This window comes from Siniperca chuatsi, linkage group LG16, assembly GCF_020085105.1.
Source record: "Siniperca chuatsi isolate FFG_IHB_CAS linkage group LG16, ASM2008510v1, whole genome shotgun sequence".
Classification (NCBI taxonomy): Eukaryota; Metazoa; Chordata; class Actinopteri; order Centrarchiformes; family Sinipercidae; genus Siniperca; species Siniperca chuatsi.
This window is the reverse complement of record NC_058057.1, coordinates 14403048-14417500: the sequence shown is the minus strand read 5'-3', so window position 1 is coordinate 14417500 and position 14453 is coordinate 14403048. Positions and strand designations below refer to the sequence as shown.

The following is a 14453-nucleotide window of genomic DNA, read 5'->3' as shown; positions in this document are numbered from 1 at the left end:
CATGTCTTTGACTCTTTCACATCCAGCAAATCTGCCATTTCTGTATCAACTGAGTTAACTCAAGATTAAAGTATGAAGTCACTTTAGTTTCTGGCTGCCTGGACTGAATTTACCACACTGGTGGATTTCTCCACCTAATCATTAGTGATTATGATGTTTACGTGTGCAAACACATAACCAGGCCAGGATCATTTTCCCAGCCACATTTTCCCATTATTAATGTGGATATAAAATGAATGGGTAGGCTAGTCGAAGACTGGCCAAAACCAGTGATGGGAACCAGCACCAAAAAGTTGCAGGCATTATTGTCTTCCAAATAACGACCAGAATGACAAACACAACAAACATGTTTCATAGTCAAGACAATTTGTGTGGACTGGAAAGAAATGAAAAGATGTGGGTTTTTTTGGTGTTATTGAGAGTAAACAGTTTTACAGTTTGTGTTAAGTAAAAGAAATAAAGCACAGGCCATTTCAATTGTCCATAAAGTTTTAATGAAAAAAAAACAGCAATGTACCCATTTAACAACAAAAGAAATTAAGAAAAATTGTAAGATTTTGAGAGCCAAGCTCTTATGTACAGCATATTGCACTAGAAAAAGAACAAACATCTCCCATCCTCCTCTGTTTCCCTCCATCGCCCCATGTCCTGCGCTGTTTGAAAACTGTGCAGTAGACACAGAGCAGTCCCAACGATAACACAGCCAATGCTTTTTACAAAAACTGCTACATCTGGCCTGGGTCTCACTTCATAGGACACATGAATGTGAAATCCTTGAGACCACTCTGAACGTAAAGAAAGCAACGTGAAGACAATACAAACTCCCCGCATGCACACAGCGCAGGAGTCTGAAATAAGTTCCACTGTTCAGTTCATGTATTAAAAGAGATATTGTGGTTTTCACTCCATTAAATTACATTCAAACCCTTAAGATACAGATTTTTTCAGGAATGTTGGACATGCATTTTTACTCCATTTACATATATCGACAAAAGCCCTTGAACTGAGAGTGACACAGCAGACTTGGCAATATCCAAAATTAAAAATGCCACAACTTTGGAAAAAAAAGCAATCATAGAAAAGAAAAAGAGTCGTGTTGTTGTAGTTCTTCCTTCGTCTTCTTACAAAAAGATATGGAAAATTTTTGCTAAAAATGTTTATAAAGATAGCAACAATAGCTGTGTCAAATTCATGTCTAATGTATAAAAAACACCAAATCACAGCACTTGACAGTAAAGATGCACTCTTTCTTGGATATTCAAAAAAACGGATCGAATAAATTTGATATTAAAGACACTGAAGGTTGAACGAATAAAAAAAGTTTCACTTGAGTCAGGGTTGCAACAGTGGTTGGTAACCACCACACCGACTGAGTGGCTGTTCAACCCATTTCACATACAAATAATACTGGGCACCATGGTGGCTCATTCCTCCTTCAAATGTAAACCCACAGCCCTACTAGATTGTAGATAATAAAGCACAAAAACCTAGACGAGCTAGGCAGATCCAGCATATTACAGATCTTAAAAAGTTTCAGGAATCTAGAGGAGAAGTTCAGCACAGGAGTAGAAACAGAGAGGCGCAAAATACAGTATACAGGTAAAAAATTGTTGTTGTTTTTTACAGTGCACATTGATTGCAAACAGTCGTTTCTGATATTGAGAAGGTTTTGCGTGGTGAAATTCGCTGTTCGTGCTGAAAGATGTCAAAGGTTGAGCCTGTGCCTCGTGAGCTGATGTGAGGAATCAAACTGATTTGTTTGTTTTTTTTGTATCAAGGCACATTGAACACGCTGTACTGTTTGTGCCAACTCTATTGTATCGAGTATCTCACAGAGCCCAAGTGAAACAAGAGCGGTGACCAGTGACTTTGGGTAATTATGCCAAGTGGTGATGATGTGGCAGGTCTGTTACTCACAAGGCACATTTTGTACATTTGATTGTCTGTTTTTTCACGTGATTTGTAAAGACTCACACTCATTCGTGTGAGAACGCACGAGGCACATGGCTTTAGTCCAACCTCCCCACACAGGCATCAAACACACAACTGAATGCACATCAACAATGAGAAGAAAAGGACTGTACACACTGAGATAGCATCTATACAGTAGCACTGAGCAAATATACACAAAATAAATTAGAATAAATTATCTAAAAGAAACCAAACAAAATGAAACTTGTTCTCAATAAGGACAGGGAGTAGTCAAACATGACGTTCGATGAAAGACAGCAAGAGTATGAAGCTTTGGACTGAAGACCAGAGAGTGCGTCACAACTATCTAAATTGGCTCAGCGTTCAGTGTTTGCAGGAAACTAACTTTTGGTTCATCTCCTCATGTAGTTACAGAAAAAAATCTCCTAACAATTTGTAACACACTTCTGTGTTGATGCTGAGTGAAAATGATTTGGAAAACAGGAAAAGTCTAATGAAACATCTTTGCTTGCTCAGCATCAATGAAAGACTAACAGTGTTGATGCAAGGACTCATTACTCAAAGGCAGATAGTGAGAAAACACAACTCATAATAAGCATTAGGTAATTTTCATGGTTATTAACTACTCCCTGAAGAAAACATAAAGGAGAAAAAAAAACCATCAGTGTCTTCAAAAGTTCATATCATGAATCTACAACAGACTGAAATAATACATCAAAGGAGGAATTTTTAACATCTTATGTAAGTACTTGAAGACTTTTTCCTTGATAAACCTTACGCTGTGAAACAGTGGCTGTGTCGTTGCAAAATGCTAATGTAGCAGTTGTCGCACAAGGATGTATACACTTTCTCCTATACCCAAAAGTGTCTGTGTGATGAGCAAAAATGTTTTTTTGAACTGTACAGAAGAAGTTCTCAGTGAAGCTGACTGTACCACTGGCAGTTTGGTGAAAGAAAGCACTTGAATGAAAGGTTGAGTCGATACATGTATCAGCACATCAGGATTGAATCAGTGCTTGAGACATTTAGAGTGAAATAAAATAAAAATGCATCTGTGTAACTTTAACCCAAAATGTTTCTGTAACAAAGATATTTGTAAAGACGTGTATTTCATTGAGAACACAGCCATATTCTGGAAAATGTCCTTCTATGGGTGTCAGTTTGATTGCAAATGCAACAGATCCCTAAGATTTTACTTCCTTCCACTGGCTTGAATATTGCTCGCCCCTGAAAATGCAGATTAATGCCATCTCTCTCACAGGATACCCACAATGCAGCAAAGGGCAAAATTGCGATTGTCAATCCAGCCAGAGAAAGAAACCCCTGAAATGCTTTAGAAGATGAAATTTATCCAAAGATTTTCAGCTGTCTGATTGTTTTCCAGTTCCCTGATCGTAATCTCACAAAGGAGATTTGTTTGACTTCGTTTGTGCTTATTTGGTTTTAAAATTACTGCAGATTTTGGAAACAGTAAGCACACACTCCTACACACACATGATCACACACTGAAAGAGTAATCACGATTACAATGTCAGGTCTTGAAGTTACTCGACTATCTTCAGTACACCTAAATTCAAGTATGCATGTGTTTAAACTTTAAATCAACAGGATCTGAACCTACACAGTGGGTCGTTGGGTCACTTTAATGGAGATGGGGTTGCTGATGGATGACACAGGTTGATAATAATGTCCCTACATCTACAGTGGAAGCTGGTAAAACACGCATCTAAACTGACCAACAGTGCAACACTAGTGTGTAACACTGCCACAACATCATGACAACCATTTTCAAATTAGCCAGTGTGGAACAGTAAAGGATAAGTACAGGGCTTATTGTTTTTTCTGACAATAAATTAGAAATGTGCCTCGAGTCCTCAAGGTTTTAAATCAGTAACTTCAGCACAGAAATGTCCATGTCCACAGTTTGTTGCCAAAAAAGTGGCCTAATCTTAAAATTGATCTCTTTCTTATGATTTCCTTGATGCAAAAGAGTTGCACTGTGGCAGGAGAGAATAAGGCATTCCCTGGACTGATGGAGGTCCTTCAAGACTTAAAATACCAAATAAAAAGAGCAGTTTACTGTACAAAATAGGTAATCTTACAAATATTTTGAAAAATATCTCTTCAAACACAATGGCTCCTTCTTGGAAAGACAAAACAAGAAAAAAAAAATTGTCATCAGTCTCCGTCCAGCGGTGACCAGTGTTTTCTTCATCTCATCTTCATATTCAATTAGAAAACAAAATCCAAACCCGTGTTCCATCTTACAGTGCCATCTCTTAAAGTCTGGTCCCTTGTCCCTGTGTGTGTGTGTGTGTGTGGGGCTAGGCAAGGGCCAGCAGGAAGCCCCTTCATCTCTGCTCTCCTCTCAGGCGGGGGAACAGAGCCTCTCTTGGAAAAAGAAAGCCAAACAGGGCCATCGTAAGGCGCATCCAGACAGGCAGGTTTTGTCTCTGATGCCTCATGAACTGCAAGGAGACAGAAGAAAACACACATTAGGTTATTAGCATCAGCGAGGGCAAGTTAAATCACAACGACTCAGTAATGAAAATTACTTCACAGCCTCTAATTTCGTCATAACAGGCTTTTGAGGTAAAGTCTTGTGAACTGTGGTAATAATTGTAATACTTAATTTAGTTGTTTTCTTCAATGAACAAGTGGATGGAAATAACCAAGATAACAACTGCAAAACAAGACATTTTTAACCCCCACGAGCTGCCTCTCATCATAATAATACCACTCTGTCCTCCTCAGGTTTGAGACAGTCCCTCTTATTAAATATCGCACTACTGACTTCTAAACAAGAACCTCAGAGTGAAACGCTTTCAGAGAACACGCTGCCTATTTCATCACGGCTCTCTTGTAATAGCGAAGTCAGCTGAATAATTATCAAAACAAAGCCGAGGAAACTGAAACTGCTCCCTCCTATGGCGCTGCCTTCTCCCAGCTCTGTCATCTTATATTGGGGTGTGCAGCCTGCGTGGACTACGGACAGATGAAGGGGTTCCTGCTGCAGCCTGCAATCTCCTCTCTCCCCCTCCTCATCTCTGATCCTGCTCAGCTCCCACTGGCTTTCTGAACAGCCGCACTCAGACATTGCAGCCTGTTGCATAAGCATTCTTGTTACGATCTGTCTCCCTGCTCTCTCCATCAAGGTCTCTATCAGCCTAGCAATCAGAGTCTGCCACAGGCTATTTGATGCAGAACTAGCAGACTGAACTGAATTGAACCAGCACCGCTAAATGTAACCCTAATAGTCCTTAATTGCCTTAATTCTACACTGCTGAGCTTATTTAAACAGTACCCTGGTTTGTTTCACACGAGGCTCATCTTTCTGCTGTCATTTGCATGGGTAGTGGAGAATGGTGTGTATTTTGTTTGCCCTTTTTAGGTTAAGAAAACTAAACATGTGCATGTTTGCTCCTTCACTTAATGTTAGGATGAATTAACATTTTTCTGACATTTACCTGAACGTATTAGCATGGGTGAGACTCTAACCACACACACAATCTACTTCACATAAACAAAAACCCACGCATTAGCCCACACCGGCAACTTCTGCTTGGAGAAGCAACTGAAAGAATCTAACAATAGCAGCAGAGACAATACAGAGAAGTGATTGGATATCATAAAAGATCACTTGTGATTATTCTCCCTTTGGAATATTCCTACCACAGCAGTATCAGATGCTGCGGGATAAAAACCAACTTGAGTACAGACAGCAGACAAAAAAAGAAAATGTTCTCTCTTATCTTTTTGTCACAGAGTTACACACGCACAGCAAAGCACACACAAAGACACACACTGAGGCAGTCAGTTGGACAACTGAGGTATTGTGGGTAGCCATGAGTCAGACTCTATTTTTAGACCAGCGTATAAACAGCCGGCCAAGTCTACCCAGACACAGACATGCTGCTCACTCCTGTTGGTGACAGTCACATCAATCTCACCTGCTCTCTCTCAGTCTTTGTCAGAATCTCTCACCATACATCACTTTCATTTCATTCTTTCTCTCACTCTCTATTTCTGTCTTCTTTTTTTCTGTCTCTTCCTTTTTCTCTTTTTCTCTTTTTCCTCTTCCCCAAAACAGTCAAAGCAGCAGATAAGAAACGGGATACCCCTCCCAGTATATTTGTACTTACTAAGTTCATGGTCATGTGACTAAAGTGAACTCTCAGTCAGACCAGTAACTGCTTTACAAACACTGATACAAGTAACCCCCTGAGCTGTTATCAAACACACTGCGATACCAAATCTTGTCAAAGGAGAACAGAAGTGCAGATTGGAGATGGAACATGTTGTAACGTATAAGTCTTAAGACATCTGTAAGATTGTGACACGTTTCCGTGTGGATTTGTATTTCTTAACATGCACAATTAACTACACATCATGAAGGTATGTGTGCTTAACTATTCCCTCAGGAGCTTTTCAAACTGTGAGCCTCCACGCTCAATTCCCTCCATCATCTCTAAAGCCTTCACAAATCCCAAATTGTTTCTTACTTCATGTGGTATGTTCAGTATAAAGAAGTCATTTGAGGGGAATGGACACAAGTAAGAAAGAGAAGGTCGACTCTGTCTTTTAAATTACATAGTGGAGACAAAGGGAAAAAGGAAATTGGTCAGAAATGGGAGTGCGTCTTTTAATATGCTCTTTCAAAAAAGCATCTGGAGCATTTTCTTTTCTTCTGTCTTTGTAGACCAGGAAATGTATCCCTAATATTCCTATTGACTGTAATGACATGGTATCAGTGCCACTGACACGGTATTGGCAGAGTAGTCTATAACCCTCTGCTCAGACTGACGTACTGTTTCAGTAGTTTGGAAGACAAAGATGGCCTTGACTACAGTGCCAAAATAAGAGTCAATATTTAGATACTGACAGGGAGAAGGTGTGTTTCTTTGTCAGCCATCACAATGTATTCCTAGCAGCCAGTGACACTGACAGAATACATATTAGTTTTATAGGTTTAGTATCTTGTATAAAGTTACTAAATCGTGCCTTATTAGTAACTTAGGATTTTTCCTTCACTATGGCCAAGAAAGTGGTTGAATCACTGCACGGGTTATTTTTATCCAGTGTGGGTTGTGGCCAATCCAGCTGGCAAAATGTTGGGTCCCTTTCTTCCCGAGAGTGAGCCACAAATTGGCACACGGTAGCTTTGATTTGTGTCTCTAATCAAGTAAAAGCTGACATGCATAAATAGTTCACATATAACAAACAAACATTTTGTCTCAAGTCAAATCAAATATAGTCCTAGCAGCCCCTTGTACCCACTGTCCCTTGCTGCTGACTTGTCTTGTGATATGCACAAGCAGATGTTCAACAGGCAAATAGAGCATTTAGTTACATAATATCCATTTCTTCCTTGAGCCAGTGTAAGTCTGCTTGTGTTTATATTGTTTACACTTTGACACTTTGTGCTTAAAAGTGCATACAGGCTCTGCAGCTGGTTGTTTGAAGTGGGAAGTCATTTAAGGATCCACTTTTCTGCTTGGGAGTGAGGCTTACCAGTTCAACATGATCCTGTTGGAACTTGTCTCCGATCTCCCGAAGTTTACGACCAATTTGTGCCTCGACGCTCACCCCTGCCTGCTCCTCCGGCCCCTCTGCCATCCTGTCATCTTCCTCCCCTCTGTCCTCTTCCTCCTCCTCTTCAATCTGCCTCTCGCCCCGGTCCTCCATGGGTTCAAACTGAGCGGGGAAATGTGAGCGTAATCCAGCGTTGCCTAAAAGGAAAACATCAAGCTTCTTAAAACTTGTGTTGTTGTTGGATCGCTAAAATCCCAAGAGGCTGTTGTCAGTGTCAGTGCCAAGATGAATATAATTCTAAGAGACATGACTGATATCAGTTCAGTAAAACCACTAATGTTTTCCTTTTTTCATTTTAGACTAGACAGTGAAAAACCTCAGAAAACACTCTGCAGACAATCTTAAGATAAGCCCAACTATCTTGATTACTATTAATGGCCTCAAACAGAGCTGTGTATTACCTGCTAAGTCAAATATACAGTATCTACTTTACACTGCTGCTATATTGCTTTCTGAAACCAAACAGGTTTTTATCAGATATTCTAAGATGGATAAATTACAAGGCAGACACTGCAAGTACAACTGAGGAGTCCACAAACAAGAAAGAGAGAGAGTGTGTGTAGGTGAAGAACTCAAACACCTTATTAAATCAACAACGGCCTCAGTGAACTGCAAGCTTTCTGCGGGCTGTGTCACTGAGTTTACTCATTGCCTCTTGCATGCGCTTCTGCAGTCATGCCACTTGGAGGGAAAACTATTTTTTATGGTATCATGTGTGCAGAATGCCCTGCTATTCTGCCTCATTCTCTAAGAAACTGAGCGCCCCGGACTGTGTTTGGGAGAAGAAATGGCACCGGGCCAAGTGCATGACATCCATTACTGGTTAGATTACAACGAACGGCACGGTAATAACAGTCAGTGGTGTTTATGTATTGATGACTTTAAACCCAGAACAATATGTACCTCTCACTCACTGACACTGAGTCAACAAACAAACAACATTCTACTTCAACATTTGTTCAATTTAATTAGGGTGATGTCACACTGATTTGATTAGAAATGGGAAAACAATATTGGATTAAAACTGAGGGACATATTAGTGTGGGTATGTGCCTTTATGTATGTATGAAATTAGTGCTGTCTGTTTTATTGTTACAAGAAATGCTCATTTAAAATGCACAAAAAGAAACTAGTCAAGAAACTGGTTGGAATGTGATTATCATTTATCAGATTTAGGTTAATAGCATATTTATTATGTAATTAAAGATAAATGCACATCTACACAGTAAACAAAAAGTTTCTTAGAATGGCATGTTTCTCAAGTTCTCAGCATGCGTATTATGGGACAAGGGGATCTTCCAGCTACAAGGCAAATTCATTTCTAGGCTTGTCTTTTTTGCAGTAACAAGTCAAAATGGAATTCAGTTTATCTAATAGCCTAAGAAAAAAGAAAACACCTCCAGTCTCCCGCTCTCATCCGATCTGACACTTATCAAATCAAACTGACAGTTTTAATCACTTGGGTCTTTGAGGACAGTTCCTGATGAGTAACCTACCAGATAAAAGGAATGACTAATCGTGTGATGTTGCACTAGATGTACAACATTCCATGCTGTACACTCAGATTTTAAAACCATAAGCCCACATCACTTTCAGCAGGCTCGCATTATCTCGCCCCTCCTTACCGTGAAAGGGTATGCGAGGCTGCCGGAGCAAGCTGCAGGGCAGCGTGTCGATGCTGATGCTGTTGTTGCTGTGGCTCTGCGACGTGGGCACGGCAGCAGTGACGGCAGCAAGGGCCTGTCCAGCCGCGATCTGTGTGGCTCGGTCTTCGTATTTGACGTCCCTAAAGGGCGTTCCCCAGAGTTGCGAGATGGGCCGTGACATGTCCTCCTCCTCATCATCCATCCGATACCTCAGCGGTAAACTCCCTGGAGAGAAGAAGGGGACACGAGATGGAAACTTTAGAATGAGATCTTTGTGTGTTTTGAAAGTGTTTTGGTAGTGTAAATATAAAATGTATTTGCGGAACTGTGTTTGACTCATACCTATGTGTTTATGATCTTTAGCTTGCAGGTAATTTGGGTGTGATTTGTTTCAAGACCAAACAAAAAGTGCCAAATATCATCCTGTTATCAGTGGAAACTTTGCCCTCTGGCAGATGGAAAATTATCTCACCCTTTCTACATTAAATGCAAATAAATCATTAGTCATTATAATGCCCAGTAAGAGGCTAATGTCGTGTGAGGTAATCTTGAAAACAAACAAGCACAGATGGATCTGCTAATGTAAATTTCTATGAAAAAAGGGAAATAAACATACAAGAGGCCAGCTGTAGCTAAAGCGATTATCTCTTATAATATAGTGATGAGTAGCAACAGGAGCCAAATGTATGGAAACACCCTGTGTAGGGGGACCCAGTGGGCGGCTAAAAATGCTACGCCAGATCTGCCACCCTCCTGCAGCAGACTTTGCCAAGCTGTTCCTGATATTGTGCCAAATTGTAATTGAGTGCCAAAAGATCCACTGAAGAGGCTTTTTCCCCTCAGAACTACCTTAATCTGGAACAGTGTGCCACAGAGCACAGCACAGTCAGGGGATTAGCTTCCTCCTGCACAATTCTACAGCTCAACATTAAGACCTATGCTCGTTGTTCCCCCTCTCTTTCTCTCTTAACCACACAATCACTGGATCGCTGCCTGTCTACACTATCAACGTGCGCGCGCGCACACACACACACACACACACACACACAGCAGTGGGTGGTGTGTGAGTGAAACCTCACTGAAACCAAAGTTCTGGCTAGACTGTCATGTGCTGCGTGCAGCAGCCGTTTCATGAGGGAGATAACGAGTTTCACTCCATCCTAAACTGTGCCTGCTGAACGCAAACACTCACACTCTCTTCCTCCTTGGCCAGGTGCCACAATCTGAACTACTGTTTCATCTTTTTGTCAGGGGCGCCTGTCTTTTCCTTTTCTTGTGTAAGTGGAGACAAATGGGCTGGGTTGACGGGCAAATGCAAAAGTTGAAACTGGATATACTGGTATTGTGTTTACTGGCCCTTGTACATCTCTTTGTGAAAGTGCCCCTTTGCATGATGTCATATCATATGGAGTCAAAGGACGAAACTACATTTTGAACAGCTGTGGAAAACACTGTCTGATTAACCAGGCCACATTATTTGTGTAAGATGTCTCTGTTTTTTGGGTAAACAAAACATATATTATTGACCCACACATCCTCTGGCCTCCATTGTTCCCAGGGAATTTAAGAGTGTAATTTTGCCAGTGCACACTAATTAGTTGTGTATTACAGAAATTCAAAACAGCCCTAATCTGCATGAACTTCTCCTCCAGGCAAGTTAAGTAGTACATTAATTAATGGGCTTCTCTGCAACTGTGCCGCAAGTTTCACTGAGATCAAATGTGCACTTGTATTGTGTGTCAATGGCAATGCAAGCCCTGTCTTGAATTTCCACTGGCAGCCAACAGAGGACTGGCAAGATAACCATAGTGTCAGACACATAAAAAACAAACATAGACAGGGAGACACACAGAAAGACATCACACACACAAACACACACAGACACACACTGCCTGGGGCAGCAGGGAGGCCTGGCAGCCACCACAATGCTGGTCAGAGGCTCAAAGCTGCAGCAGAAAGTGGCTCCCTCTGCTGCACCATCTGTGCACTGGGCTCTCCTCCATGCATGGCTGGGGGTGGGGGTGCACACAAGGTGAGCTCTGCTGCTATTTCACATACTGCCTTCATGTAACCAGGAATACATATCCTGTGGCTATCAGTGTGCAAGTGACAGGCTGCAATAAAGTCATGAACCCTACTTTACTTATCACTGGAAAAGGACAAGAGCCAGGCCAGCTAAATGTTTTATATTTGTATGGTGAATTATATTTTGTGTGTTGATGTAAGTTATCACTGGGATGCAAAAGTATTGTATCTGCACAACTAGAAAAAGTTACTAACTGCTATGTTTAATAAAGGGTTTCAAATCGTTCATAAGTGAGCACCGGAGGATCACCGGGGATGTGCTGCATCTTCATGCGCATCAGGAGCACAGTGCCCTGGGCAGCTCAACGCGTAATCACGCGAGGTTCGACCGCTCATCACTGTAGAGACTACATCCACAAACTGGCAGCCGCAACATCGTCTAGTGAAGAAACCTGTCGAAACAGGATGCTGACACGTGGAGCTAACCAAAAATAATAATATCCACAGCCGAAATTGTGGCTTAAAACGTAAAGATTTTCTCTCTGACGCTGTTTTTCTCGCTTAAAAAAGTAGGTGCAACTTTAGCCTGAGTCTTGGCTATGATTATACTCGTGACAGCGGCAACAAACTAGTAGGATTTCAAAAACATTTAGGACAATGTTACAACAGTGTTACTCGCATGGCTCCCATTATCCTCCGCTGACACTTTCCCTTCACTTCGCTTGACAACTCTTCCCCAAAACAAACACCTCTGAGAGTTATGAGAGCCGATAGGTTCAGTCGCTCTAGGCACATATTAGTCACTAATGCGTGATATACAAACAGGACTAGTCACTTTACTGTGTGTAATAACTGTGTGGTGTTAAACTACGCTAATTAGCTGTAGGATTGTAATGACAAACAAACTAAAGGCCAACGGTTGTGTCTCAAAAGACCGGGCAACGTTAGCCGGGACGTTGATAATCCACGCGCGAGAGGTGATGGATTGAACCATCACTTCGTCACTTACTCACTTTGTCCGTTGGAACAAGAGAAGAAAGCCTGGATGATACGAAGAACAGGACAGAAATACACCTATAAATGCTCTCTGCCATATGCACTCCGGTAAGTCCGCTCACCCCGTCTCTGCCCGGGCATGCCCAAGCTGCCCGCACATTTGTAGACAAACTCCCACCAACAGCGAAGCACGCGACGGTGTTATGGAAGATTTTCTCCCTTTAGATTTGAACAAACGACCGTTACACTCACCGCCAGCAAACAGGTTTTCCGTTGTGATCGGTGGTATCTTGACAACTTGCAGTTCCCTTGTTTCCTACGGACTGTGCTGATGCGACTTGTATCCCTCTTTGCATTACAACCACTCTTGGATGTTTGCTGACTAGAGAGGGGTTGTTTTTTTTCCCCTGTGTAAAAACGGTCCGCCCCGACGGCTGGGACCCGCCCCTTCATAATGTGAGCGGAACAGAGAGTCAGCTTCACAGTGTTATGCAAATACAGCACACTGAAAGGCTATTAAATGCAGCTATTGCTTTAAAAAGCCGCTTGCATTTGTATTTTAACAAATCGTCAGTGGTGGAGGAAGTATTCCCTTCATTTACTTAGGCTAAGTAAAAGAAGTAATACCACACTGTTAAAATACTCAATACAAGTAAAATCCCTGCATTGAAAATGGTACTTGAGTAAAAGTGCAGTGAAAGTGCACTTGAAGGACCAAAAGTAAAAGCACTCAATGCAGAAATATGGCCCCTGTAATTCTCATACTATTATTTGTTTTACTGATATTGTCTAAATAGCATTTTACTGTTATAGTTGATCAAGGTGGTGCTAATTGTAAGTATTTTATATACTTTGGGGTATTTTGATCAACAACAATGCGTCATATAAGCTGTTTTTTATGCAGAATCTTAATTTGTAGTAGCCTAACTATGTCAAATAAATGAGTGAAGTAAAAAGAACAACATTTCCCTCTGAATTGTAGTGGTGTAGAAGTATAAAGTATCAAATAGAAATACTCAAGTAAAGCACAAGTACCTCAAATTTGTATTTAATGTAATACATTCTCCACCACTGCAAATGGTTTGATGTCATAATTTGCCAAATTAATTCATAATTTTCAATTTTTTGTGTTTTGCCAGAATAACTTAAGCATAAATAAGAGTTTAAGGGGATTTAAGATAAATAATATTAAAAACTGCTACAGATTTAAATTGCTTTCTGCATAAGACGTTGAGCTCATGCTATTTTGTTGTTGAGGTGGAAAAAAAATATATTGAGCCTGGCCCTTTAAGAGAACAGTCCTCCTCGCGACCATAAGCTGGTGACACGCGGTGGACCAATCAGATAGTTTGTTTTGGTCCCGCCTTCTGCTTGTGTATCTTGACACGTGGAGGGGGAAAAACACAAACCCAGATAAGACATGTGACTGCTTTCAGCACTCAGCTCAGCTGATTGGGAGCTGCTGCTAGGTAAACTGATTGTAGCCACCCAATTGCTGGGGTAGGTGTGATGATGAGTTGGGTACTGTCAAGGCAACAAATAGATTCACAAATTTAATTGTCATACATGCATGTCAGTGTCCCATTATATAGCATGGTATTCTATGTTTTGTCTAAACATGTGTCATGGAAACATTATTAGACATAACAAAACATGACATAACAGTGGTTAAATGTAAAAGTAAAAGTACAATTATTCAAGTACGGTATTTCAGTGCAATTTCAGTTACTTTACTTGAGTGTTATCATGTTAAGCTACTTTATACTTTTACTCCACTACATTTCAGAGGCAAATATTGTACTTTTTACTAGTACCTTTGCAGATTATGATTTTGCATACAATATGATGCACTGTTACAGATGATATTACCCAACAACTACAGTATATATAACATAAATATATATATAAAGTAGTTAAAATTATTTCCACTTTGATCAATTATGAAATGAAAATGCTGTATTGACATCAGTAATAGTAATGCAAAAATATGTAATATATATAATAACAATGCTCTGGAAGGGGTCTTCTGCATAATCAGTTATTTTACTTTAGATACTTTAAATACATTTAGCAGATAATATGGCTCTACTTTTATTTATGTAAAGTTTAATTGCAGGACTTTTACTAGTAATGGAGTAATTTTAACTGTGGTATTTCTATTTTTACTAAATTCAAGGATTTGAATACTTATTCCACCATTGAACATAACACAACATAACATAACATAGCATGGCATAGCATAGCATAACATTCAAATGTCCT

The 14453-nt window shown here is 40.5% G+C and overlaps 1 protein-coding gene across 3 annotated transcripts; it reads right to left on the bottom strand.

Annotated features, from left to right (window-relative positions):
* Positions 1-471: 471 nt before the first annotated feature.
* On the bottom strand, positions 472-12596 carry bmf2 (BCL2 modifying factor 2). Of its 3 annotated transcripts, none has more exons than XM_044169471.1 (4): positions 12444-12596; positions 9150-9395; positions 7444-7661; positions 472-4400 (listed from the first exon to the last, which is right to left on the bottom strand). In XM_044169471.1, the coding sequence occupies exons 2-4, from the start codon at positions 9370-9372 to the stop codon at positions 4284-4286; spliced, it is 558 nt and encodes a 185-aa protein (XP_044025406.1). In that variant the 5' UTR covers positions 9373-9395; positions 12444-12596; the 3' UTR covers positions 472-4283. The 3 variants fall into 3 exon arrangements, with proteins under 3 accessions (XP_044025406.1, XP_044025407.1, XP_044025408.1); XM_044169472.1 differs by lacking the exon at positions 12444-12596 and adding an exon at positions 12209-12346; XM_044169473.1 differs by lacking the exon at positions 7444-7661 and having other exon boundaries at positions 2474-4400.
* Between the last annotated feature and the right edge of the window lie 1857 nt (positions 12597-14453).